Source organism: Chiloscyllium punctatum, chromosome 32 (genome assembly GCF_047496795.1).
Source record: "Chiloscyllium punctatum isolate Juve2018m chromosome 32, sChiPun1.3, whole genome shotgun sequence".
NCBI lineage: Eukaryota > Metazoa > Chordata > Chondrichthyes > Orectolobiformes > Hemiscylliidae > Chiloscyllium > Chiloscyllium punctatum.
The window spans coordinates 64,425,282-64,453,265 of NC_092770.1; the positions used below are offsets into that span (position 1 = coordinate 64,425,282).

The 27,984-nt window shown below is 40.3% G+C and overlaps 1 protein-coding gene across 4 annotated transcripts in view; it reads left to right on the forward strand.

Annotated features, from left to right (window-relative positions):
- Window positions 1-27,984, forward strand: part of pnpla8 (patatin-like phospholipase domain containing 8) — a 78,904-nt gene that overhangs the window by 48,346 nt on the left and 2,574 nt on the right. For all 4 annotated transcript variants that reach the window (XM_072552529.1, XM_072552528.1, XM_072552531.1 and 1 more), the window contains 2 exons: window positions 3,123-3,317; window positions 26,015-26,210. In XM_072552529.1, coding sequence (XP_072408630.1) covers window positions 3,123-3,317; window positions 26,015-26,210 — 391 coding nt within the window. The remainder of the gene's footprint in view (window positions 1-3,122; window positions 3,318-26,014; window positions 26,211-27,984) is intronic.

Here is a 27,984-nt window from a genome sequence, read left to right on the forward strand (position 1 = left end):
TGGAAAATAATCACCGACGCATCCACGATTTTCCCGAGCCACCTCCTTCAGTACCCTGGGATGTAGACCATCAGGCCCCGGGTTCTTATCAACCTTCAGACCTAACAGTCTTTCCAACACCAATTCCTGGCAAATATAAATTCCCGTAAGTTGAGGTCCTTCAGCCACTGTTACCTCAGGGAGATTGCTTGTGTCTTCCCCAGTGAACACAGATCTGAAGTACCCATTTAATTCTACTGCCATTTCTTTGTTCCCCGTAATATATTCCCCTGTTTCTGTCTTCAAGGGCCCAATTTTAGTCCTAACCATTTTTTTGCCTTGCACATACCTAAAAAAGCTTTTACTATCCTCCTTTTATATTATTGGCCAGTTTACCTTCGTACCTCATTTTTCCTCTGCGTATTTCCTTCTTAGTAATCCTCTGTTGCTCTTTAAAAGCTTCCCAGTCCTCAGTTTTCCCACTTATCTTTGCTATGTTATACTTTTTCTCTTTTAACTTTATATGTTTCTTAACTTCCCTGTCAGCCACGGCTGCCCATGCCTCCTCCTAGGATCTTTCTTCCTTTTAGGAATGAACTGATCCTGCAACTTCTGCATTATACACAGAAATATCCGCCATTGTTCCTCCACGGTCATCCCTGCTAAGGTATTGCACCATTGAACTTTGGCCAGCTCCTCCCTCATAGCTCCATAGTTCCCTTTATTCAACAGAAGTACTGTCACTTCCGACTGTATCCTCTCCCTCTCAAATTGCAGATTGAAGCTTAATGTATTATGGTCACTACTTCCCAATGGCTCCTTCACTTCGAAGTCTCTGATCAATTCTGGTTCATTGCACAATACCAGATCCAGAATTGCCTTCTCCCTGGTCGGCTCCAGCACCAGCTGTTCTAAGAATCCATCTCGGAGGCACTCCACAAAGTCTCTTTCTTGAGGTCCAATACCATCCTGATTCTCCCAGTCTACCTGCATGTTAAAATCCCCCATAACAACTGTAGTAACATCTTTGCCTCAGGCAATTTCAGCTCCTGATTCAACTTACATCCGACATCCAGACTACTGTTTGGGGGCCTGTAGATGACTCCCAAGAGGGTCTTTTTACCCTTAGTATTTCGCAGCTCTATCCAAACTGACTCTACATCCCCTGACTCTAGGTCCCCCACACAAGGGACTGAATATCCTCCCTTACCAACAAGGCTACCCCACCCCCTCTGCCCGTCAGTCTGTCCTTGCGATAGCACGTGTAGCCTTGAGTATTCATTTCCCAGGCCCTGTCCACTTGAAGCCACGTCTCAGTTATCCCCACAATATCGTATCTGCCAATTTCCAAAAGAGCCTCAAGCTCATCCATCTTATGTCTAATGCTTCGTGCATTCATATATAGTATTTTTAATTTGTTACTGCCCTCACCCTTCCCATCAACCCCTATTTCATTCAACCTTGCAGCATGATCCCTTTCCAAGTTTTCTGCCTCATTGATACAGTTGTCTTTCTTGACTTCTCTTGTTCTAACTTTCCCTTCAATTTCCTTTTTAAACATCCAGTTTGTCCCGTCTTTCCCCCCCGGCTACTTAGTTTAAATGTAGCGGTGTTGCAGTAAAAAAAACCTGCCTGCCAGAATGCTGATCCCTAACCTATTAAGGTGCAAACCGTCTCTCTTGTAGAACTTATGCTTGCCACAAAATATACCCCAGTGATCAAAGAACTTAAATCCTTGCTTCCTGCACCAGTTCCCCAACTACACGTTCAAGTTCATTATCTCCCTGTTTCTGGCCACACCTGTCCGAGGAACTGGAAGCAAACTGGAGATAACCACCTTGGACGTCCTGCTTTTCAGCCTTCTTCCTTGTTCTCCGAAGTCCTGCTGTAGTATGTTCCTCCTCTTCTTCCCGACATCATTTGTGCCGACATGTACCACCACCTCTGGCTCTTCACCTTCGTCCTTGAGGATTTCCTGCACTCTGTCCGCGATGTCTTTCACCCTGGCACCAGGAAGTCAACACACCATCCTTAAATCCCATCCTTAAATAGTGAGTTCAGTGTTGACAGGCTGAATAACAAGTCTTTGCAGGTGATCAAGAGTGTCAGACTGAGAGTTAAGTATCAACATCTGAAATAACAAACGAAGGGATAATCTATGAACCAATTAATTAAGACAGAGAAAATTACAAATAATCAAAAATAAGATGGTGCTAGAAACGAACCAAATGACTAGAATAACATGAGTAGGTATTGGAGTCTAACCAAAGTCAATGTATTCAAAAACTGTACAAAAATCACAAGTAATCAAGGTAATGGTGTCAAAACAAAACGGTAAGGAAGACTTTTACAAACAACAGTATGTGGGGTTGCATGTAGCATGACATGAGCCTAAGATCATGGTTGAGGTGGTCCTCATAAGTACAGAACTTAGCTCTCAGTTTCTGCTTGGTGATTCTGCGGTGTTGTGTATCTCGAAAGATTCCTTGAATGACGCTTACCTGAAAATCAGAGGCTGAATGTCCTTGACCACTGAAGTGTTCCCCGACTGAGAGGGAACACTCCAGCCTGGCGACTGTTGTGCGGTGTCTATGAAGATGCTAGTTTCAAATAGTTATCTTTTTGTTGTGTACTACATTATAGAAAAGCAAGAGTTAAGGCAGGGCAAGTGCCTTGCGTTACCTAGGAACAGTAGCAGACATATGGTAATGACAGTGACCTCTCTGTCTGTTTGACTGCAGAGGGCACATGGCCAAATAAGGCTTGTGCTGAAAGCGTTGGAAACTGGGATGGGTGGAGTGGAGCAGCCAAATACAAGTTGCTAAGTCATGTGTTGCGTAACTCAAATCATTTCAATTTTATTTCAAACAAGTAAAATTGCAGAATGCACTTTCTAAATCTACTGTATATTTAAATCAAGTTCATAGGAATTTTTTTAACAAGTGACATTTGAAAATTTTTAGTTTGCATACGAAGGCTGAAGGAGATCTATTGGTGGAATATGATGTAAAAGCAATTTGAATAGAGCTGCATTATGTATCGGAATTATTGCTGAAGTTATTACACTGGTTCCTTATAAAATGGGGACAAATATTCATCTTTTGAATGGTGTAGTTGATTGTTTATAATGCTTTAATTTTCAGGTGGCTGCTGTAAGTACTATTGTAAATAAAGGGACACCACTGAAAGCATTCGTCTTCAGGAACTACAATCACCTTCCCAGTGTACGATCACGCTATATGGGTGGCTGTAAATATAAGCTATGGCAGGCAATTCGAGCATCCTCTGCAGCACCTGGCTATTTCCAAGAATATGCGATTGGGAATGACCTTCATCAGGTATGGCTAACTGCATTATCCCACATCCGTGCATTGCTATTGGTACACCATTTTTGTTTTGACAATTATTAAAATTGTGTTTAAGAAGATCGCTTTCATGCCTTCAAAGTTTCAAAGGAAATCTACAAAAGTTAATTACTTTTGCATTACAATTACTTCCATGAAAGCAAATGTGATAGCCGGTTTACATTCTCAAGGTTCCACGAACAGAGAATTGTTGTCATTAAAATTGGCAAAATATTGGCAGGATAGGAGTCTCTCTGCTTGCCATCAAAAACAGTGGGCTGTAAGGGACTACATGTTTTTTTTGTTTTTGGACAATAGAATGGATATCAGACACTGCTATACAGCTAAAATATCTGGAGAATTTTTCGCCTTGGTAAAGTCAAGTAGTGCACATTTTTAGGTGTTGTAGAGAATGTTGCTTTTTAAAGCAGTGAGTTTGTTACCTTTTTAGACTGAGTGGCACCAAGAGCTAGGAGTTCAGGGAAGACTGCCTGACAACGGACCTCAGATTAGTTGAGTTACAGTTTGCTATGAGTCTGGAGGCGCAAGACATCTAGAGCTTGCAAATTGAAGATATCTTTCGTTCCATCTTTTGCTGTGAATGAAAAGATAAGAACCAAGCTTTTAAAAAAAAAAGAGTTCTAACAAGAAAAGACGTAGGCCCACCTGATCAACTATCAAAATGCAGAACTATCATCATTTAACAGATTGGTTTGTTACTAGTGATTTTTTAAAAAAACTTAAAGCTAATGTGATGTGGACATTGCTAGCTGGGCCAGCAGTTATTGCCTCTTCCAGGTGCCTTTGAGGGATGGTGACCTGTCTGATTTAAACTGTTGTACACCTGCTATAGATACACCGACAAATAGCACTAGGAGAGAATTTGAGGATTTTGACCAAACAGCAAAACAGGAACAAAGACATTTCCAAGTCATAATGGTAAGTGGCTTGGAGGGGATCTCTCACATTTTTGTGTTCCTATGTATCTGCTGTACCTGTCCATCTTTTTGATAATCGTGAGTAAGGAAGTTAGTAGAAAATTAGTTTTGCAGTTAGATGCACTGAACGTTGATGGTGGAAGGAGTGAGTGGCACCACGTCCACAAACTATTATCCAGCTGTTTTCTCCTGGACAGTGTCAAACTTCGAGTTTTGTTGGTATTACAATCATTCAGGCAAGTGGTGAATATTCCATCACGCCCCTGACTTGTGTCTTTGTTGATGGTGTAAAGGCTTTGGGGAGTCAGAAGGTTAATTAGTCACTGCAGTTATCCAGTAGCTTCTGACCTGATCTTGTAGCTACAGTCCTAATATAGTTAGTCCCAGCTCAGTTTCTGATTGTTGTTAACTTCTAGGAATTTAATAGTGGTGTCTTTGGTTCTCATGCCATTGAATGTCAAAGGACAATAGTTAGGGCTATTGCCTGGCACTTGTGGGGTGCAAATTGCAGTACCCACTTTTGCTTTACTTCTCAGTTGTCAACCCAAGCCTGGATAGTGTCTATGTCATCTTGTATTTGGATATGGACTACTTCAGTTCCTGAGGAATTGTGAAAGGTGTTGAACATTTGTGCAAGCATCACCATTTTTGACCTTTTTATGAAGGCTGTTGGTGAAGCAGTTGAAGGTGGTCGGCCCAGGATACTATCCTGAGGAATTACTGCAGAGATGTCCTGGAGTTGAGGTGACTGACCTCGAACAATCACAACCATCATTTTTTGTACCAGGTATGACTCAAACCAGCAGAGAGTTTTCCCCTGATTTCTGTTGACTCCAGATTTGTTAGGGCTCCTCAACACCACACAGTCAAATGTGGCCGTGATGTCAAAAAGTCATCTGTGTGAGACCACTTAACCCACTTTTGTCACCTGTACTTCTGGTCTTCAGAATTTTGTTTTCCATCTACAGTTACTATTCCACTGTTAATATCTGTGTCAAACCAGCTGTCTTTACTCTGTCTTAATTGTGAATCTGTGTGCACACTTGGACTTTTTAAAGGGGTATAATTTAAACCATTTTGTTATAATACATATTTGTTTTCTGTTAATGACAGAATTTGTGTCAATTTCTTTCATCATCAATAGCAGCAAGTCAGCTGAACTGGTCATATTGGAGTTTCAGTTGAGTCTTTAGCATTTTCTGACAGTTTATGGAACAATGGGACTTTTGGATTATCAATGTAATCTTCGCACTTAAGTCATGACAGCTGGATATTGTGGGCCTCTATGATGTGTGTTTTAGGCAGGGGCATTGTAAAATAGGTGAGATTCCCTTTTTGGCTATAATAGGAAAGGCGATTAGGTGAGAAAATCAGAACCACTCGAACAAATGTAAGGAACTATTTAATCTTGTGCCTCCATGTCTCAAAAATCAGCTCAATAATGTTCAGAGAATTCTGTGATCCTTCAGTGTTCAAACCTTGTCCAATCATCCTCCTTTTGTTCAGTTATTGGCTTCAGTTATCTAGACCCTTAGAGCTAACATTCCCTTTACAAATCTCTCTGCCTTTCCTCCTTTTAACATAATGTTTAAAATCTACCTTTTTGGGAAACCATTTATTCATCTGCACCCTTCGGCCCAGTAATATTTTTCGTCTGGTTGTTGTTTCGGTGTGAAAATGTTGCCATGTGAGTGTGGTGTTATGGGCAATAAAAGGCACTTTAGCACTCCTTATTTCTGTGTGTGATAATCAGTCAGCCTTCACACTCCTCATCCCTTGTGGGAAGCTAGCTTCTGTAATTATTGTGCAACAACATAGTTGGACATGACTTGATGCCCACTGCTTACATTCTACCAGTACTTGCTGCTGAGAGTCATAAATGAAGACTAGTTGTAGTTAATGTAACTCATGTAAGTCAGCACTCTAATAGTAAATAGGCACTGGAAATGGAAAATAAAGTATGAGCAGAAAATTGAGAATAGTATATCGCAAACCAAAGTTCTTGATTTTTCCACTTACTATCTCTACTGTTGTACTAATAGCTTTGTTTTTTTTCATAACACCAAAATGATTTTTGATTACTGTCGTTAGGTTGGAGAGTTGGAAGTATGTTTTTTTTTGCAGGACTGAGACCAATTCTCATGAGTTCATTACTGCTTAAAAAACCTCTTGTTTTCCTGTGATCCAGTCACTGGGATCTAGTGAAAATACATGCAAATATATCCCAACTTTGATTAGAAGCAATTACTGGAATCAGTTGCATTTATAGTTCATTTAAAACAGCCTTAACTGAGAGTTCCCCAGGACTATCAACCCTTAAGGATAGAATCCTTGGCGATTCTTAGCAACAAGCAGCTTTGTGTCCAGAAACATAGGAGCCCGTGTGAGACAGATGTTACAGTCGGTCAAGTCAGCATAAGGAGGGAGGAAGTGTTGAGTATTCTAAAAGGCATTAAGGTGGGCAAGTCCCCACGTCTAGATGGGATCTATCCCAGGTTACTGAGGGAAGCAAGAGAGGAAATAACTGGGGCCTTAACATTTTTGCAGCATCCATGAACATGGGTGAGGTCCTGAAGAACTGGAGGATTGCTAACATTGTCCCCTTGTTTAAGAAGGGTAGCGGAGATAATACAGGTAAATATAGACTGGTGAGCCTGACGTCAGTGGTAGGGAAGATGCTGAGGAATAGGATCTTTTTTACATTTGGAAGAAAATGGGCTTATCAGTGATAGGCAACATGATTTTGTGCAGGGAAGGTCATGTCTTACGAACTTAATAGAATTCTTTGAGGAAGTGACAAAGTTGATTGAGATCTACAAAGTCATGAGAGATATACAGACAGGGTGGATAGCAAGAGGCTTTTTCCCAGAGTAGGGGACTCCATTACTAGGGGTCACGAGTTCCAGGTGAGAGGAGACAAGTTTAAAGGAAAGCTCTTTGCACAGAGGGTGGTGGGCATATGGAATGCATTGTCAGTGGTGGTGGTAGAGATAGGCATGATAGCATCATTTAAGAAATATCTAGACAGACATGAATAGACAGGAACCGAGGGATACAGATCATTAGAAAATAGGCGACAGGTTTAGAGAGAGGATCTGGATCGGTGCAGGCGTGGAGGGCCGAAGGGCCTGTTTCTGTGCTGTAATTTTCTTTGTCCTTTAGACTCTGCTAACATTCTCCCGATCCTGTCCTCTGGAGTCAGCACGTGAAAGCCCTCTGCATTTCAACGCTTATTCAGTTTTAGGTTCAGCACTCAGATATCGCGATAGAAACATATCTGGTTTTCAGCTAAGTAGATTTTAAATCCTGTACCTTACATTCATAACAGTCAATATACAGTGACAACTGAGGCTTGATCTTTCATATAGATAACATTTTTCTCAATTTCAATGTGGAAATCAGACATTGAATTTTCAAAGTAAGTGTTTGTAATTTTTGTGAGCTATTTTTGAAAATGAAAAATAAAAATAACAAGTCGTAATTAGGTTTTCAGTTCTAGTCCAGATTGAGTTTTCAAAAGAGATATTCAGTAAACTGCAAAATGATCCACAAATGATTTAAAATTATTTTAGTGGTCTTTATCAACTATTTTAAACCTTTGAATTCACCATATAGAGAACTGAAAAAAAATAAAACAGCTGTTCTGTTACTGAAGGTAACTGAAATCTTCTCTGCCGCAGTGTTTAAAGTCATTGATAAATGCCAGTGTGCTTCCAACTGCTGTTGTAGAATGGTTACTATGGGTTCAATGGAGTCATTTCCTAAGCATTGTGACCAGCTCCAAGATAAGAAAGCCTCATAGTTTTCACTGTCTACAATCATATGAAGAGTTCTGTTTTCTAACCTAACATTAAGAAATAAACAAGACCATCGTATTCATTTTCTAAAAGTGCCTTATATTCAAGAGCTGCTTTCTTGATTGTGCACATCTGTCTGTGCTGTGTGGATACTTTTAATGCATTTATATTACTGGCTATGTCAACCAATTGCTGCATCTTTATTGAATAAGTTTGGTTTTGATAATAAACCCATTACTGTGTTTATTAAGCAACCATGTTGATAGACCTTTTTGCTTAAAACCTGACATAGATCATGTATTAGTGAGTTTTGAGAAGATTTGTAGCTCAGGTTGAGGTTCTGGATGTGAGTTTGCTCACTGAGCTAGAAGGTTCAGTTTTGGATGTTTCGTCACCCTACTAGGTAACATCAGTGAGCCTCCAGATGAAACATTGGGGGATCGTGTATATTGGTTGGTCATCTTGGTAACTATATAAAAAAAAAATTCTTTTATGTTGAGACCAGTGGAATAGTGGAGTCATAGAGATCTGCAGCATAAAAAGGGCTCTTTGGCCCATTAGGTCCCTGCTAGTCAAAAGCAGCCACTTGATTCTGTTCTATCCTTATTTCCAGCACCTGGTCATGGACTTGCATGCCTTGGCAATGCAAGTGCACATCTGCATATTACTAAATTGTACCACTCTTGCCAGCAGAGAGTTCCAGATTCTCACAACCTGCTGGGTGAAAAGGATTTTCCTGACCTCTCCTCTAAACCTCCTGTCCCATATCTAAAATCTATATCCCTGGTCATTTATTCCTCCATCAAGGGGAAACATTTCTCCCTGTCAACCGTATCTATGCCCCTCATAACTTGATGCACCACAGTTATGTCACCTCTTATCCTCCTCTGGCCTAAGGAAAACCACCCTGGTCTGTCCGATCTCTATTCATAAACGGAGCTCTCTAGCCTAGGCAACATCCTGGAAAATCTCTGTACCCTCTCCAATATTGTCACATACCTGCATTCCTCCACTTTGCCTGGTTGTCCTACCTTTTCTGCCTGTTCAATCTACATCTGCGGCGTGACCACCTTGCGGAATATGCTATCCACAACCTGCTGAGCACCACAAGCACTCCACCATGAATTCACCAGCTCTGAAATTTGTTTCACCAGTACATAAGAAATAGAAATAGGAGTAGGCCATCTGGCTCGTTAAGCCTGCTCCATCATTTAATAAGATCACGGCTGATCTTTTCGTGGACTCTGCTCCATTTACCTGCCTGCTCATCATAACCCTTAGTTCCTTTATTGTTCAAAAATCCATCTATATTTGCCTTAGAAACATTCAGTGAGGTAGCCTCAACTGCTTCCTTGGGCAGGGAATTCAACAGATTCACAACCCCCTGGGTGAAGGAAGTTCCTCCTCAGCTCAGTCCTAAATCTGCTGTCCCTAATTTTGCTGCGATGCCTCCTAGTTCTAGTTTCACCCACCAGTGGAAACAACCTCCCTGCTCCTATCTTGTGTCTTCCCTTCACAATTTAGTTTCTGTAAGATTCCCCCCCTCATTCTTCTAAATTACAGTGTGCATTTCCTGTGCACATGTTCAGCAGGGACAACTGAAGCTTCCATGATTTGCCACATAGCACAGGAGGAGAATATCACAGGTGCCAAATTTTGCCATGACTTCTTTTAAGCCTCTGAGTCACTTTTTTTTTAAAAACAATATTAAAATAATGCTTATGTAAGCATACTGTTAACTTAAAATGTGTAGACTTTTTTTAAAATCACAAGTGAATCAATATACTACTTCCTTGTGATGTTGCTGTTTTGATTTGTTTTCCCAGTCAGCAGACTCCTGAAGCTGCAATTGTTAAACTAGGACTCCATTCTGTGCTCAGTTGCAGCTAAAGAATATATCCTTAGAAACTGTAAACCCTGAAACAGGACCTTGTAGATCATGAACAAAAGAAAATGAAAATGTCCACTTCCCTGTACACTCAATTGCCACAGTGCACTAAATTTCCAGTATCTTGCATTCATTCGGGTTGTAGCTCACATTTAATTTTCTTTCTCCCAACTGCTTGTGCAAAGCATACTGAGTGTAAGAATGGAGCAACAGTGTAAGTGTAACAGGACAGTGCATACTGAACAAGAAAGGCAATGAATAAAGAGGGATGCCTGCAGCACGGGTTTAATTCCCTCACAAGCTGAGGTTACCATGAAGGTTCTGCCTTTTCAACCTTTCCCCTCATCCCCTTGGATTAAACTCACTACTAGTTGGCTGTCTCTGTCTCTTGTCTATTGAGACAGCAGTCCTATAGATATTTGGGACTGGGACAACTTTAACAGTATAAAATAAGGGATGTCATTTTGATAAAACTGATTATTTGAGGGTTATGAGGAAGGGGCAAGAGAGTGTATGTGAGGAATGTCAGACTAGCCATAATTCTTTTGAATGACCGAGCAGGCTCAAGGGACCGAATGGCCTAATCCTGTTCCTATTTCTTGTGGTCTAAACAGAATAGATAAAGGGGAAGCAATGAATGTAATAGATTTGGATTTCCAGGCTTTTGATAAGCTACCACATATGAGGTTACTTCATAGGAGCTCATGGTGTTTCAGATGGTATATTAATGTGGGGAAGATGTTAACCAGATGATTAGCTAACTAACCAGGTAGAATTGATATAAGAAGGATATTTTTAGGATTGGAACTTGTAACTGCTACAGTGCTGGGGGTACACTTATTTTCCAATCTGTATTAATTGCTTAGGTTAGGCAAGTGATTGCATAAACCAAAATTTGTGGATCTCACAAAAGTAGATGGGAAGGCAAGTGGTGAGGATAACAAAATCTACAGAAGGATATACATAGGTTCGTGGTACAGACCAAAAATTAGCTGATGGGATAGAGAGTCATAGAGATATACAGCTTGAAAATAGACCCTTCAGTACACCTCATCCATACTTACCAGGTATCCTATATAAATCAAGACCCATTTGGCCCATATCCCTGTAAACCCTGCTGTTTATGTACCCATCCAGATGCCTTTTAAATGTTGCAATTGTACCAGCCTCCAAAACTACTACTGGCAGCTCATTCAACATACGCACCACCCTCTGCATGAAAACGTTGCCCCTTAGGTCTCTTTTTTTTTTAATCTTTCCTTTCTCACCCTAAACCTATGCCCTCTAGTTCTGGACTCCCCCACCCCGTGGAAAAGACCTTGTCTATTTACCCTATCCATGCCCCTCATGATTTTATAAGTCTCTGAGGTCACCCCTCAGCCTCCGATGCTCCAGGGAAAATAACCCCAGCCTATTCAGCCTCTCTGTATAGCTGAAACCCTCCAACCCTGGCAACATCCTTGTAAATCTTGTTTGAACCCTTTCAAGTTTCACAACATCATTCCTATAGGAAGGAGACTAGAATTCCAAAAGTGGCCAAACCAATGTGCTGTACAGCTGCAATATGACCTCCCAACTCCTGTACTCAATGCTCTGACCAACAAAGGAAAGCATACCAAACGCCTGCTTCTCTATCCTATTTACCTAAGACTCCACTTTCAAGGAACCATGCACCTGCACTCCAAGGTCTCTTTGTTCAGCAGCACTCCCTAGGACCTTACTATTAATGTCTTAAGTCCTACCCTGATTTGCCTTTCCAAAATGCAGCACTTCCCATTTATCGAAATTAAACTCAATCTGACACTGCTCGGTCCATTGGCCCATTGATCAAAATCCTGTTGTACTCTGAAGTAACCTTCTTTGCTGTCCACTACACCTCCCAATTTTAGTGTTATCTGCAAACTTAGTAACCAAAGCTCCTACATTCATACCCAACTAATTTCTATAAATGACAAAAAGTGTGGACCCAGCAGCGATCCTTGTGGCACACCACTAGTCACAATCCTCCAGTCTGAAAAGCAACCCTCCACCACCACCACCCTCTGTCTTCTACCTTCATAGAGTCATAGAATCGTACAGCATCGAGACAGGTCCTTTGGCCCAACCTGGTCCACGCTAACCCCATTTCCCTGCATTTGGCCCATATCCTTCTAAACCTTTCCTAGCCATGTATTTGTTCAAATGCCTTTTAAATGTTGTCCTTCCTTTCTCACCTTGAACTGATGTTGTCTAGTCCTTGATTCCCCAACCCTGGGGAAAAAGACAGTTCATTCACCCTATCTATGCCTCTCATGATATTATAGACTTCCATAAGATTCGCCCTCCATCTCCTACAAACTAAAGAAAAAGATCCTAGCTTGTCCAACCTCTCCCTATAACTCAGACAGTTGAGTCCTTGTGAGCGAATTTTGAGAAGATTTGTAGCTCAGTTTGAGATTCTAGATGTACATTCGCTCAATGAGAAGACACTTATGGCATCACGAAACAAAACAAATTAGAGGAAACCTTCAAGATCACCAATAATATCCTTACTGGCATAAAATTCACTAAAGAGGAGGAAGACAACAACAAATTGTCATTCCCAGATGTCACAGTAAAGTGAACAGCCAGTGGGGAACTTCAAACCAGTGCCTACAGGAAAACAACACATACAGACCAAATACTGAACTACAGAAGCAATCATCCCAAAGCCTACAAATGAAGCTACATTAGAACATTATTTCAACAAGGCACCACACAATGCAGCATTGAGGAACTACGAAGAGCAGAGGAAAATCAACTATATAGCGCATTCAAAAAGAATGAGTACCCAATGAACACAGTCCACCAATTTCTCAGCAACAAACCCAAACAAGCAGATAAAACACATCCAGAAACCCTAGCCACTCTCCCCTGCATCAAAAGCATCTCAGAAATGACTGCCAGACTACTCAGACCCTTTGGCATCATGGTAGCCCGCAAACCCACCAACACACTAAAACAGCAGCTAATGAACATGAAAGACCCTATATAGACAACAAGCAAAATGAACGTCATTTACAAAATACCTTGCAAGAACTGAACAAACATTACATTGGACAAACAGGCAGAAAACTAGCCACCAGGATACATGAACATCAACCAGCCACAAAAAGACATGACCCACTCTCACTAGTATCCTTAACTACAGATGAGGAAGGACACCACTTTGATTCGGACATCACATCCATCCTAGACCAGCCAAACAGAGACGTGCATGAGAATTCCTAGAGGCATGGCATTCCAACTGGAACTCTATCAACAAACACATCGACTTTGACTCCATCTTTCACCCTTTAGAAAAAAGAACAGGAAATGATGTCACCATGAGAAATGACATCTCCAAGGAAATGGAAACATATAAATAGAATTCATGTCATAACACTGGTGCTTCACCAGAGGCTCACTGATGATGTTACGTAGTACGGTGATGAAACATCTGAAAATGAACCTTCTAGCTCAGTGAGCAAACTTACATCCACAACATCCTTGTAACTTTCTTCTGCACTCTTTCCAGTTTAATAACATCCTTCCTATAGCAAGGTGACCAAAACTGAACACAGTGCTTCAAGTCCAGTCTCACCAACATCCTGTATAACTGCAGCATAACTTCCCAGCTTCTATACTCTCAGCTCTGACTGCTGAAGGCCAGTGTGCCAAAAGCCGCCTTCATTGCCCTGTCTATCTGTGACTCCAACTTCAGAGAACCTTGCACCTGAACTCCAAGATCTCTCTGTTCCTCTAAAATCCGCAAGGCCTTACCATTCACCATGAAACTCCTGTCTTGTCTTGCATATTGGAAAATCAATCCTCACAGTTATCTATATTAAACTGAGGCAAGATTAAAAAGACTAGGATTGTTTTCACTGGAAAAATGGTAGCTGAGAGGAGACCTGAGAGAGGTCTACTAAATTATGAGAGGCATAGATAGGGTGGATAGTCAGAGGATTTTTTTCCCCAGGGTCAAAATTTAAATTACAAGGGTGCATACGTTCATGGTGAGAGGGAGAAAGTTTCAGGGAGAAGTTTTTCACAGAAAGTGATACGAGCCTAGAATGCACTGCCAGAAGAGGTAGTGGAAGCAGGCACATTGGCGACATTTAAGAGGAGTCTGGATGGTTACATGAATAGAGAGTTACGGACCGATAAAGGAAGCCTTCGACCCTTATTTGTTTAGTTCAGGTATGATGATCAGCACAAGCTTGGACGGCCGAAGGGCCTGTTTCTGTGCTGTACTACTTTGTTCTAACTTGCCCACTACTGATGTCCGGCTCACTGATCTATAGTTCCCTGGCTTTTCCTCATTACCTTTCTTAAATAGTGGCAACATTTTAGCCAATCCCCACTCTTCCAGAACCCTCACCTGTGGCTATCGATGATAAAAATGTCTCAGTAAGGGGCCTGGCAATCTCTTCGCTCGCTTCCCACAGAGTTTTAGGGTACACCTGATCAGGTCCTGGGGATTTATCCACCTTTATGCATTATAAGACATCCAGTGCTGCCACCTCTGTAATATGAAAATTTTTCAAGAAGTTGCTATTTATTTCCCCATGTTCCATGTCTTTCATATCCTTCACAGAAAATACTGATGCCAAATACTCATTTCGTATCTCCCCATTTCCTGCAGTTCCACACATCGGCTGCCTTGCTGATTTTAGGGAGCCCTATTCTCTTCCTAGTTAGCCTTTTGTCCTTAATGTATTTATAGAATCCCTTTGGATTCTCTTTAATCCTGTTTGCCAAAGTTATCTCATATCCCCTTTTTGCGCTCCTGATTACCCTCCAGTATCTTCCTACTGCCTTTGTACTCTTTTAGGGATTCACTTGATTCCTGCTGTCTATACCTGATGCATGCTTCATTCTTATTCTTGACCTCAATTTCTCTCGTCATCCAGCATTTTCGACAGCTACTAGCCTTGCCCTTCACCCTAACAGCAACATACTGTCTCTGGATTCTTGTAACTTTTATTTTAAGACTTCTCATTTTCTAGCCGTGCCTTTACCTGTGAACATTTGCCCCCAGTCAACTTTTGAAAATTCTTGGAGAAAGTGAGGACTGCAGATGCTGGAAATCAGAGTTGAGAGTGTGGTGCTGAAAAAGCACAGCAGGTCAGGCAGCATCTGAGGCACAGGAGAATCGACATTTCAGGCATCAGCCCCTCATTCCTAATGAAGGGCTTATGCCCAAAATGTCAATTCTCCTGCTCTTCGGATGCTGTCTGACATGCTGTGCTTTTCCAACACCACGCTCTCAATTTTGAAAGTTCTTGCCTAATATCATCAAAATTATCCTTTTTCCAATTTCGAACTTCAACTTTTAGATCTAGTCCATCATTTTTCATCAGTATTTTAAAACTATTAGTATTATGTTCACTCGTCCCAAAGTACTTCCCCACGGCCTGCCTTATTTTCCAAGACTAGGTCAAGTTTTGCACCTTCTCTATTAGGTATGTCCACATACTGAATCAGAAAACTTTCTTGTACACACTTGACAAATTCCTGTCCACCCAAGCTCTGAACACTATGGTAGTCCCAGTCTATGTTTGGAGGTTAAAATCCCCTACCATAACCACCTTGTGATTCTAACAGATAATTGAGATCCCCTTACAAACTTGTTTCTCAATTTCCGATTGACTATTGGAGGTGTATAATACAATCCTAATAAGGTGATTATCCCTTTCTTATTTCTCAGTACCACCCAAATAACTTCCCTGGAAGTATCCCCAGGAATATCCTCCCTAAATGCAGAACCTTAATCAAAAATGCCACTCCCCCTCCTCTCTCGCTCCCTCTTCTATCCTTCCTATGGAATTTATACCCCGGAATGTTAAGCTGCCAGTCCTGTCTATCCCTGAATCATGTCTCTAATTGCTAGGATATCCCAATCCCATGTTCTCAACCATACCCTGAGTTAATCTGCCATACTTGTTGGGCCTTTTGCATTGAAATAAATGCAGTTTAATTTATCAGTTGTCCCTTGTTTTCTGCTTTGTACCTGACTGTTGGACTTACACCTTTTTCCAACTTTTTCTGTGTCACTATCTCCCTGGGTCCTCCCTCCCCCTACTAGTTTAAATCTTACTGAGCACCTCGAGCAAATCTCCCCACCAGTATATATTACCATTCCAATTCTGGTGCAATCTGTCCTCCTTATACAGGTCACTTCTATCTCAGAAGTGATTCCTATAATCCAAAATGTGAATTCTTCTCCCCTGCACCAGTTCCTCAGTCACTCGTTCATCTGCTTTATCCTCCAATTCCTATCCACACTAGCTTGTGGCACTGAGAGTAATCCAGATGTTACTACCCTTGAGGACCTCCTTTTTAAATTCCTGCCTAACTTCCTATATTCTCTCCACAGAATCTTGTCCTTGCCTCTTATGTCAATGGTTTCAAAGTGTACAGAACCCTCTTGCTGGTCCCTCTTGTGTTTGAGAATATTCTGCACCTTCTCCGTGATCCTGACACCACAGAGGAAACATACCATTCTGATGTCTTGCTGTTGCCTGCAGAAACATCCATCTGTGCCTCTAACTAGGGAATCCCCTATCTCAATCACTTGGAACCTGGCATATCCCTTGTTACCTTAGAGCCAGTACAAGAAACTTGGCTGTCAGTGCTAAATTTCCCTGAGAGTACATCACCCCTGCGTGTTCCAAAACAGCATACGTGATAGGGATAGGGATAGGGATAGCTACAGGTGACTCCTGCACTACCTGCCTCCCCCTCCTATCTACTGGACTCTTTATTTGGTTTATCCCCCTCCCTGCAACTGCCATCCATCACACACCCTTACTCCTGTAAATTCCTCAGCCTCTAACTGCTGCTCCAACCGATCTATGAGATCCGATAGGATTCGCAACCAAACACACTTCTTGCAGAGATAATCATCAGTAACGTGAAAACTCACCCAAATATCCCACATCCAACAGGAAGAGCACATCACTCAACTAGAGGCTATCTTTGTACCTTAACGATCTACAGACCAAGAAAATAGTACAGTCTTACTGCCCTACAAACATTGCTCCAGGCTGGCTTAGTATCTACGTTTAAACAACAATCTCAATAACAACCTATAATAAAAAAATTAAAAATCCCACAACACCAGGTTATAGTCCAACAGGTTTAATTGGAAGCACACTAGCTTAAGTGTGCTTCCAATTAAACCGGTTGGACTATAACCTGGTATTGTGAATTTTAACTTTGTACACCCCAGTCCAACACCGGCATCTCCAAATCATTATAATAAAAAAGAACCCTTGTTGCTCTAAAAATACTGCTCCAGGCTAAACTACTACCTATGTCTTATATTTTTAAAATTTAAGCAAGCAAAAGATCTCAACAAAAGCTTATAATAAAAAAGAACCCACTATACTCACTATTGTAGATGTACCAAAAAAAAGCTAGTCACTTAGCTGCTCCCCTTGTGATCTCCCCACACAGGTTTCTCCAAGGTCAGCTGTGAATTCCACTGTTTGTTTATTTTTCTTGGGTGAACTCCAATGTCCAGAGGTACTTCAAAGCAAACGTCGGAGGCAGTAGCTGTGAAGGCTGACTGCTGGGCCTGGCAGCAGTGTAGGTTTCTTTCTCTGTTGACTCACTTCCCATGATGTGGTCACTGCCTTTGTTTCCCTTAATTTTCCTAAAAGTGTGTTTGTTCTGATCATCTTTTCCCAAAGTTCCAAAGCAATGCAATGATGTGGGAAAATGAGGTTGTACATGTTAGCAGGAAGAATAAGTGTTGAATATTTAAATTGGGAAGGACTGCAGAAAGCAACAGCCCAGGACTTTGGGAGTTCTCATGCATGAATTACAAAAAGTTAGCATACAAGTTCAGCTGGTAATAAGTAACTGGAATGTTGACCTTTATTTCAAACACCATTGAGCATCAAAATAGGGAGGTTTTGCAAAAACTATGAAAGTCCCTACTCTGACCACACCGGAACTGCTGTGCATAACTTTGAGACCCTTAGCTAAGGAAAAGATTAGATTACTTACTTACTGTGTGGAAACAGGCCCTTCGGCCCAACATGTCCACACCTACCCACCGAAGCACAACCCACCCAGACCCATTCCCCTACATTTACCCCTTCATCTAACGCTACGGGCAATTTAGAATGGCCAGTTCACCTAACCTGCACATTTTTGGACTGTGGGAGGAAACTGGAGCACCCGGAGGAAACCCATGCAGACACTGGGAGAATGTGCAAACTCCACACAGTCAGTTGCCCGAAGTTGGAATCGAACCTGGGTCCCTGGCACTGTGAGGCAACAGTACTAACCACTGAGCCACTGTGCTGACAGGGTAGGTGTAAAAATGTTGTTTCACCTTGTCGGAGAATCCAGGGCCTGAGGATATAATTTCAGAATAAGAGGTCTCCTGTTGAAGACAAAAAATGAGGAATTTCTTCTGAGGATAGTGAATCTGTGGAATTCTTTCACGCAGACAGCTGTTGAGGTTGAGCTGTTTGGCATAATTGAGGATCTAAGCCTTTAAAGGAGAAGTAGATGCTGAAATTTAAATAATAAAACTCTAACTGGTTTATGATTTGGAGATGCCTGATGGAGGAACTGCATTCCGAAAGCTAGTGCTTCCAGTTAAACCTGTTGGACCATAAGCTGGTGTTGTGTGATTTCTAACTGGATTATGTTACTGAATGATCCCTATTTGAGTACCATTTGGAAGTTGTCCACAAATTAAACTGATTTTATTCCATCCTTAGAAATGAGCATTACTGTAAAGCAGCTCAATTTTTTTGAAAGGTTAACTGACACGGAATGATTAATCTTTTGAATAATTTAATCTAGAAACATGCAATAAATTCTCCCACAGTTGGCAAGTTCAATTAATAAGCACACACAAGAAGTCAGAGCTTGCAGCATCAAAGCAAAAATAACCATTTGTGTTACAAAGACATGATTCTGTTCTGACTTGGGTAGATTGCTATTCCACGCATTCAGTAAATAGAAAACTATCTGCTCAGTAAAACTGTGCACTGGAAAAGCAGTTTTTAGCAATAAAAACAGAACGTACTCTCATTATACAGTGGAATTGACAGCATTTAAAACGTTGCAACAAAATAATGTTTGGGCGGGGTAGTGATATCAGATGTTTAGAGGTTTTGTTTTTAGACTTAAGTTCATCCTGTCTTTCCAAATATAGAGACCGTTTCTCACTTCATGTCAGGTTTCCTGGATTTTATCTGAAGTCTCCCTACATCGTGCACCTCCAATTGATTTAAAATGCTTGCTCACAAAGGGAATTGGTGGTTTTGATATCAGGTTTAACATTGCAGAATAAACAATTTTTTTGTATCTGAGAATGTATGAAAGATGAGACATAAAATGCTGTTTATGTAAGAAGTCTTTAGATTCATGACCTTGCTGTGCACACTACAAGTTTATTTAGAGGAGAATTAGAATATATGTACTCGAAACAGTGTGTTATGGGAATATTTATCTCTATAAATATTATATATATATTTATGTGCATATACAGAAGATATTATTAAGGTGTGTTGATTCGATATTTGTCCTGTAGGTAAAAGATATGTTAAAAAATGGGTTTATTATGGTACAGTGGTTTCCATTCTGTGTGTAGTGTTGCTTTTGACGTGATAGAAAATCATTTTGGCTTTTCCTTTTGTAATTTGTCACAAGTGGCATTTTGTTTATAAGAATAGATCATTCACTTTCTCTTTTATGAGTTGTATGCATGGTGTCATGAGCACGAAATTCGTTCTTCGGAGTCATTAATCAGTCCATGTTACAGTTCATTTGCTAGACTCGTGAGGACTTTATAATCCATGTTACATTTAAATGAAGTCCTGTAGTCATCTTTATGACGTTTTTTTGACCTTCTCGTTCTATGTATCTTAATTAGTTTTAGGTGACACTTGGCAAGTAAACCATAAATATAAAGATGCATAAGTACCTCAGAGCTATTATAAACACAATCTACAAAATTAATTCAGCAAAGAAAGGATAAATTAATCGGTCATCAGGCTTTTTTATGTATTGTAAGGTACCTCCTTATGGTCAAAGACACAAGTCATTCAGAATGCTTTTGTGATAAAATTTCACTTTATTTAAAACCTATTAACTACTTGGAATACTCGTGCTTGGATAGGTACAAACTGCATTTTTAACCAGAGATGCTATCAAGTCGCAAATTACATCATGTGATCCAATGTTACATGGTCAAAGCAACCTTCTAATGGCTCTAACCAGGATGTGAAACTGTACTCCATTGGAACAGCTGTTGAACAGCTAAGAAGGCAATGCCCACAATGCAATGCTGCAAAAGTAATTAGCCACAGCATGTGAAGAGAGTGGGCACTAGAGATCTGCAGGGCTTACTTTCTTTTCACGTCAACCCATCCTAACCTCCAACCAGCTTCTTTCAGCCCTACAGTAGTCCTTTCCTCCCTTACAGGCTGTCTTAACAAATACCAGAATCAGGACATCCCTTCATCAGTAGAAAACAATCTTGATATGCCAATGAACAAGTAAGCATAACAATTGGAAGTAGACCAAAATACGATTTACTTACTGGGCCCTAAAATTTGGTGCTGCTTCAAGTGAGGGTCAGCAACAGAAATGCTGAAGGTGGTATAACTAATTCTGTATTATTTGGCTTATCTGATCTACTGTACCTGGAATGACCAGGTGCAAGGATGCCTATGAATAAAGAACATTTGATCAAGTCCCTTGACTGACCCCAGTTTTGCATTTACATATATAACAACAGGGTGTAGGTTTGCTCACTGAGCTGTAGGTTTGATATCCAGACGTTTCATTACCTGGCTAGGTAACATCATCCCTGCGACCTCCAAGTGAAGTGAAGCTGTTGTCTCCTGCTTTCTATTTATATCTTTCTCCTGGATGGGGTTCCTGGGGTTTGTGGTGATGTCATTTCCTGTTCATTTTCTGAGGGGTTGATAGATGGTGTCTAGATCTATGTGCTTGTTTATGGCGTTGTGGCTGGAGTGCCAAGCCTCTAGGAATTCCCTGGCATGTCTTTGCTTAGCCTGTCCCAGGATAGATGTGTTGTCACAACAAGCAGACAAAACACAGCCAGAAACCCTAACCACCTTACCATATATCAAAGAAGTTTCAGAAATGACGGCCAGACTACTGAGATCCCTCGGAATTCTAGTAGCACATAAAACCCACCAACACTCTCAAACAAAAACTAACAAACTTAAAAGACCCGGTACAACCCATGGACAAAACCAATGTCATCTACAAAATTCCATGCAAGGACTGCCGCAAACACTACGTAGGACAAACAGGAAGAAAGTTAGCCACCAGGATACACGAACACCAGCTAGCCACAAAAAGACATGACCCCCTCTCCCTCATAGCCCTACACATGGATGAAAAAAACCACCATTTCAACTGGGACAACACATCTGTCCTGGGGCAGGCTAAGCAAAGACATGCCAGAGAATTCCTAGAGGCCTGGCACTCCAGCCACAACGCCATAAACAAACACATAGATCTAGATACCATCTCTCAACCCCTCAGAAAATGAGCAGGAAATTACATCACCACAAATCCCAGGAACCCCATCTAGGAGAAAGCTATAAATAGAAAGCAGGAGACAACAGCTTCGCTTCACTTGGAGGTCGCCACTGATGATGTTACCGAGCCAGGTAATGAAACATCTGGATATCAAACCTACAGTTCAGTGAGCAAACCTACACCCTAAACCTCAACCTGAGCTACAAATCGTCACAAACCTTGCAAATATATGACAACATTTTTTAACAAAGTTTTATTGTTGAAAGTAGGGTTTTGGTCAGCACATTGATTGAGATGTTACCTTTTCACTTTTTGTGCGTTGCATCCAGCTCGGGTTAATGAGATGAAGGCAATGTCATCTCCCTCCATAGTTGCAAAGAAAAACTCCCATGTGAATTATGTAAAGACTCCATATTTTTAATTTTCAGTATTTTTGACTGTGAACAGAAAAGGGGAAAGAGGCTGCTTTAAAACCCAAGATTGTAGAAGGGATTTCTTAAAACAAGTTGCTGAAATGCATTGTAAGTGACGTTTGCACTGCTGCTTTGTTCAACCAGTGGAGGAGGCTTGATGCAGATGAAAAAGCACCAGGGCTCATGTATAAAATAAGATTTGACCAGTAGCATCTACCTGATCTCATTTGTGGAGTTGACCAACCAGCTGTGGTTGACCAAGACCATCTGCTGCCAACAACTATCCGAGAAGTGTTTGGGCCTCCAGAGGGAGGCTTCTCTTTGCAGTAGAGAATACCAAACGCCTGAAGAAAGCCAGTTTGTTCCTTCACCACTATATGTAACTGTTGTTCTGAACCAATAAGTCAGAACCTGATTCTCTATGCCTCCTGCAAGGAAGTAAAAAGTAGCTGGGGAAGAGAGATTGAAAAACAAAAAGACCTGCTTAGCAAAAGGATCATCTCAGTGAACCCTTGTGCACAGATGCCACTGTGGGGACTTTTTCCTTCCTCTCACAACACCTTTTCTTTTTTTTAAACCAAACACTGTGGATGCCTAAAATCTGAAACAAAAACAGGAATGGTTGGGAAAACTCAGCAGTCTGATCAGTTATTTTTGTATATGTCAGTTTTTGTGTATGTGTATGTATATATAGGAGCAGTTTTATAAGGAGTTTATTAACTAATACAGCATATGTTAACAGTTCATACATTCTGGCTACAGGTAAACAACTATCTATTTGTAATAAATAGTAATTCTTCTAAGTCCAGGAAAGCTTGGTCTGTGTTTTCTGTTTGTGTCTAAATTGACAGGAAAACTTATGAAATTTTGCATATATTGCTGAAGTCTTTATAATTTTTACGGTGACTCCAGAAATAGAAGGGACTGATTTTGAGTGCACTAACTCGGTAAGGATAGCAATTACAAGTAGTTTCAATCTAGTCTGGTGACAAAACCAATTATAATTTTTCTTAGTCGGCCTCAATTCGATGGACTTCCATAAAAGTTGCTGGAAGAATAGCCAACAAAGGAGATGGCGGTATCTTACGGATGCTGCTCAGCATGTTCTTAAATCGAGGTAAAAATTGTGATATGGTTGTAGGGCAGGATTAGTTTTTCCTTGGGTTCCTGCTGATCTGATGTACCTGACATGGTGATTTGATATAAAATGTATCTGCATTCTCTTTCCCATAGCTGATCAGTGTCAATTTGATGAACTTTAACCACACCTCATCTCCCACTTTATGTGGCCCAGAGAAAAAGGTGACAGTGTTGGATGAAGCTTACAAGTTAGATAACATGAGGCTCTGACAGTTGAGTCACTGGGTGGAATTGAATTGCTTCCTACTTAGAAGAGGAAGGTGCACAATGCTGGAAATATTCAGCAGATCAGGCAATATTTGTGTGAAGAGAAACAGAGCTTATGTTTAAACAAAAAAAGTCAAAAACATTTCATTGAACAGTTCAGGTGTAAAGTTTTTTTTTAACCTGCAACCTTTTGAAGTTAAAATGGAAACAAAGTATTTTTTTTGTTACATCCTTGGTGAAGCACTTTAAGTTGCCTGATGGGTAACATAAACTATCCTGTGTTTGTTGCAACCAGTGGGTTATTTTCTATATGCAGTAACTCCTGGATTGCTAAGTTGTAAGCAGTGGTTTGACTTTGAGAGCTTTGAATTGAAATTGTTAATCATTATTTGCAAAACCGTGCACTAAGAAGATGAGTTTCATTGAGATCATAATTACGGTGTTTTGTGAAGGTCATTTCAGGTGGAAAATGAAGAAACGTGATCACATTCTTAATGTGATACGCTCTGTAAATTTTCATAAAATATTAATTTTATTTCCTTTTATTGGTGCCTTTTATTACGCTTTATAAAATATTAGATCAAGAGTGCGGTTTAAAAATAAGGCAACTATTTAAGACATTGATGAGGAGACTTTTTTTTCTGAAGGTGGTAAGCAACTCTTCTACTGTTTTTCAAGGAAGGGAGCCTTTGAATATTTTAAAATCAGAGATAAGTTCTTGATGGGCACAGGACAGGAATGAAGGGTTATGGGGAGAGGTGGGAGTAATTGAATCAGCTATGATCTTATTGAACGGTGAGCTAGGTTCAGAGTGCCTACTCCCATTCCAAAGTTGAATGTTCCTACTCATTTGAAAAAGGCAAATTGGAGACCAATACCTTGGTTATTTCCATATTTTATCTTTGGCACATAAAGTGTAATGTTTTTTTTCAGTATAGTTAAATGGATCTGACATGGTCATTCAGTGACAATATTGTCTTTAGTTACCTGCCATAAGTTCCTTTCCCATGCTATCAACTTCGTCCTTTTCACTGGTCACTGCGACCTTACTCAAACTGTGTGTATCCTTGGCATCTTGTTTGACCCTGATTTGAGTTTCTGACACACTTTCATCTACTTCAGTTTTCAGAACATTGCCATAGCTCTCATGTTGCAGTCTCCTTGTTGCCATTATCATTTTTAGACTTGACTACTCTGATACTTTCCTGACTGGGCTCAGTCTTTCAGCCTTCCTTAAACTTGAACTACTTCAAACTTCTGCTGCTCCTATTTAAAATTGCACCAGGTCCCATTCACCTGTTACTCCTGTGCACACTGACTTGCTTTGATCTTCAGTCACGAAACACCTATTAATATTATCATCAATTGTTTACAGATTCCCCTACCCCGATGGCCTTGTCCATCTCTAACTTCCTCAAGTCCAACATTGCTCCACTTCTGGCCTCATGTGAACCTCAATTGAATTTGGTTTTCAGCTGTCCACAAATCTTGAATGTCCTCTTTTAGTCTCTCAGCCTCTTTAACCCCTCTTTGCACTTTTAAAATGTTCTGTAAAATGTACCTCACTTCAGCTGACCCACTGTCTCCTTGTGTGACTGTTTAAAATTTTGTTTGATGTTGCTCCTTTGAGCCATCTTTGGTTGTTTATTTGTGTTAAAGATGCTCTGTAAATGCAAGCTGGTGTTGTGCTTTGCCAGTTAGCAATGTGTCTTGTGTGATTATGAGTCTAAAGCTGTGTTAATCTAGTGTTCAATTCTGAGAAAAAGCTGTTCAATCAACACCCTTTACTACTCCTGTTTCAAATTAAAGTTTTACGCTGCAGCCAGTAACATACTTTGGTGGTAATTTAGAATCCAAATTTGACATTATTGTTACCTGATGTAACGTTTTTCTTCGTCTTGGTCCCACACAATACGGGTGAGGTGATTTTCTGTTATTAGAAGTAGCGTCACAATGCCCTAAGACTCACTGGGAAGTAAAAAATAGCCATTTTGCCAGTTACAAGAGGGTAACTGGTGCCACCAGATTTTCAGTTATTTTGTCCAAATTATTCAGACCTCGACTGCCTGCCTCTGAGAGGTAATAGTATGTACCCAGATGAAGATAGAGTGAAGACACTTGGAGTGCTGTAAAACTTAACAAATTTATTAAGTACTTAAATGAATAGCAGGTGCTTTTAAGGACAACGCTTAAAATCACTGTCTCTCAATCACTGTCTTTTGCTACCCTGGGTTCTGTAACTAACCCCAAATGTTGTTACCCCAGAGAGTTGGCAGATTGCCAGCTTGGAACTCTACTCAGTGCCTTCCCTTGATGTAGGGTAAGTCCTGTAGCATTAGTCTTTAAAGTTCTTGCTGAATGAAGGGTTTTCTCAGGCGACTTTATGCACAAGTCTCTGTGCTAAGTGCATGCCTTATTTGGAATTATCCTTGCATGTAACCAATCCCGAATGTTCCATCCTTATTTTGTAGAGACTGATTTTCTGCAATCTGAGCAGACTTGAATGTTTCAGCATAATTCCACTCATTTAACAGCCAATTGTAAAGCTTCTTACCAGTTCCTGTTATCTTCAGCCTGATCCAACACCTTTGTGGCAGTTTGAACTTGAAATCTGACCTCCTAGGCTAGAAGCAGAGATAATACTACTGCACAAGATCCTATAGCAATGGAAGTCTAACTCTACGTGGTTGATGCCTTCAGAATAGGAGAAATTGATAAATTGCCAATACCATTAACTATTCTGTTTTGTTTTTCTCTCCTATAGGATGGTGGCTTGCTTATTAACAACCCTTGTGCATTGGCCATACATGAGTGCAAACGTCTGTGGCCAAACACACCATTTCAGTGCGTAATCTCTCTCGGAACAGGCCGTTATGAAGCACTAGGGAAAAATAATGTGACCTACACAAGCCTCAAAGCAAAATTGACTAATGTTATCAGCAGCGCCACAGATACAGAAGGTTAGTCATTGTAAGATGAACATTTTAAAGTTTTTATGATTTCTGCAATAGGTTTTTAGAATTCAATTCAGCTTCCAAATTCTGAATTTACACTGTCCTGATTTAGAAATAATGTTCAGGATACTGCTGCGAAAGATCAAATTAAAAATAAACTGGATCCGTTCTGGTAAAAACAAAATAATGAATTCAGCAGTTGTCAGGGCAAGAACTGAAAATTGAGAGATACTAAAATGAATGCCCTAGCTGTGAATATGTTGCCATGATTTAAATCAATCTTGTGGCTTTCTGAACTGCAAACTTCACTTGCACTGTTCTACACATGACACAGCCAGAGATGATTAATGATAAAATTATTGACTAAACGTGGTAAAGATGTGTTGAATGATGCACACAGCCATCCCTGTTGAAGGGATGAAAGACTCAGCATTAATTGACATTTAATATTAGACGCTTTTTTACGTTCAGTGTTTCTTTCATGAATAAAGCTTGACGTCTTCAATGGAATAAATCAAATTTTAAAAGTCCTTTCAAGTGCAGTGTACACCTACTCCTTATGAGAATATACTTTGGATCCCTGGATGCATTTTTGTATGAGGCACATTTTCTAAAGACAGTCTTTTTTAACTACCATATGATGGAACATAAACCAAGTGTAATTCATGTATTTGTCTTTATAAATCAAAAGCTGCACACAAATATTGACTCACTGTTCTTGTTAACTTATATAAGTCAGAAGATCCTGACAGTAATGTTCTAATTTGGGATTAATCCACTAATAAGGTGGCAGCAACAAAAAAAAGCCCTTTTGAAACCTGCAGTCTGCAGAAATTTAAATCGAGCAAATCAGCCAATGAGAAGTGTAAGGATAAATAGGCATGAGGTAATGGGACATTAAGGGGCAAGTTTAACAATGCAACAGGTTAAATACTCCACTTTAAATCAAAGTCACATGCACCCTACCTGAAGGGAATTCCTTGACTCGTTGTCTGTTGATGCTTCATCCTGGACCATTTTCTCTTGGCAGTTTATTTTTCCTCTGGTTAGCCATTACCTTCCATTCCCATGGGCAGTTCATAAGTCTATCTCCATTGAAACACCAATCTCACCTGCACAGAGCATTATTCTGAATCACTGAAATTTGTGTCTAGGCATGGAAAGCTAATTGCTGGCTTTCCCTTATACTTGTACCTGCCTTCATTTATTTTGATTTTTACTTTGAGACCTGAGTACCACTTTCATCTTCTACAAAACCTCTGTTACACCTGATCAGCATTCTAAAACTGGTGCTGTTAGTTTACATACAGTTTCTATTTAACACAACATTATAGAATAAAGGTCTCCTGTAAATCAGTGACTAGAGGAGGTGAAAATAACCATAGCTTGATTTTAATACCTGTCCAGTGAGAGCTATTTGTGATATTTTAAAGACAATTGTCTCAAGCTTCCAATAAAATACAGATTATATTATAAATTGTTTCCTATGTGACATAAATATTGATAAATAATAACTCAATATTGATAATTGTGCTAAAGCGATAGAGATATTAGCTGCTTGCAGGGGTGACAGGAGTTTAGTGGTTGTGCTACTAACTGCAGTTCATGGTGCTCTGATGATCACTGAAGTTTCTAATTTCCTCAGCAACAGTTGACTTTCCAATTGTGATCCGGCATCAGTGTTTATAGTGGCGTCATCCATTTGTAACAAGATAATCTAGTCCTATATACTTTAGTAAAAGCCTAATGCAGTTCACTTGAGATCATGCATTGAGTCATA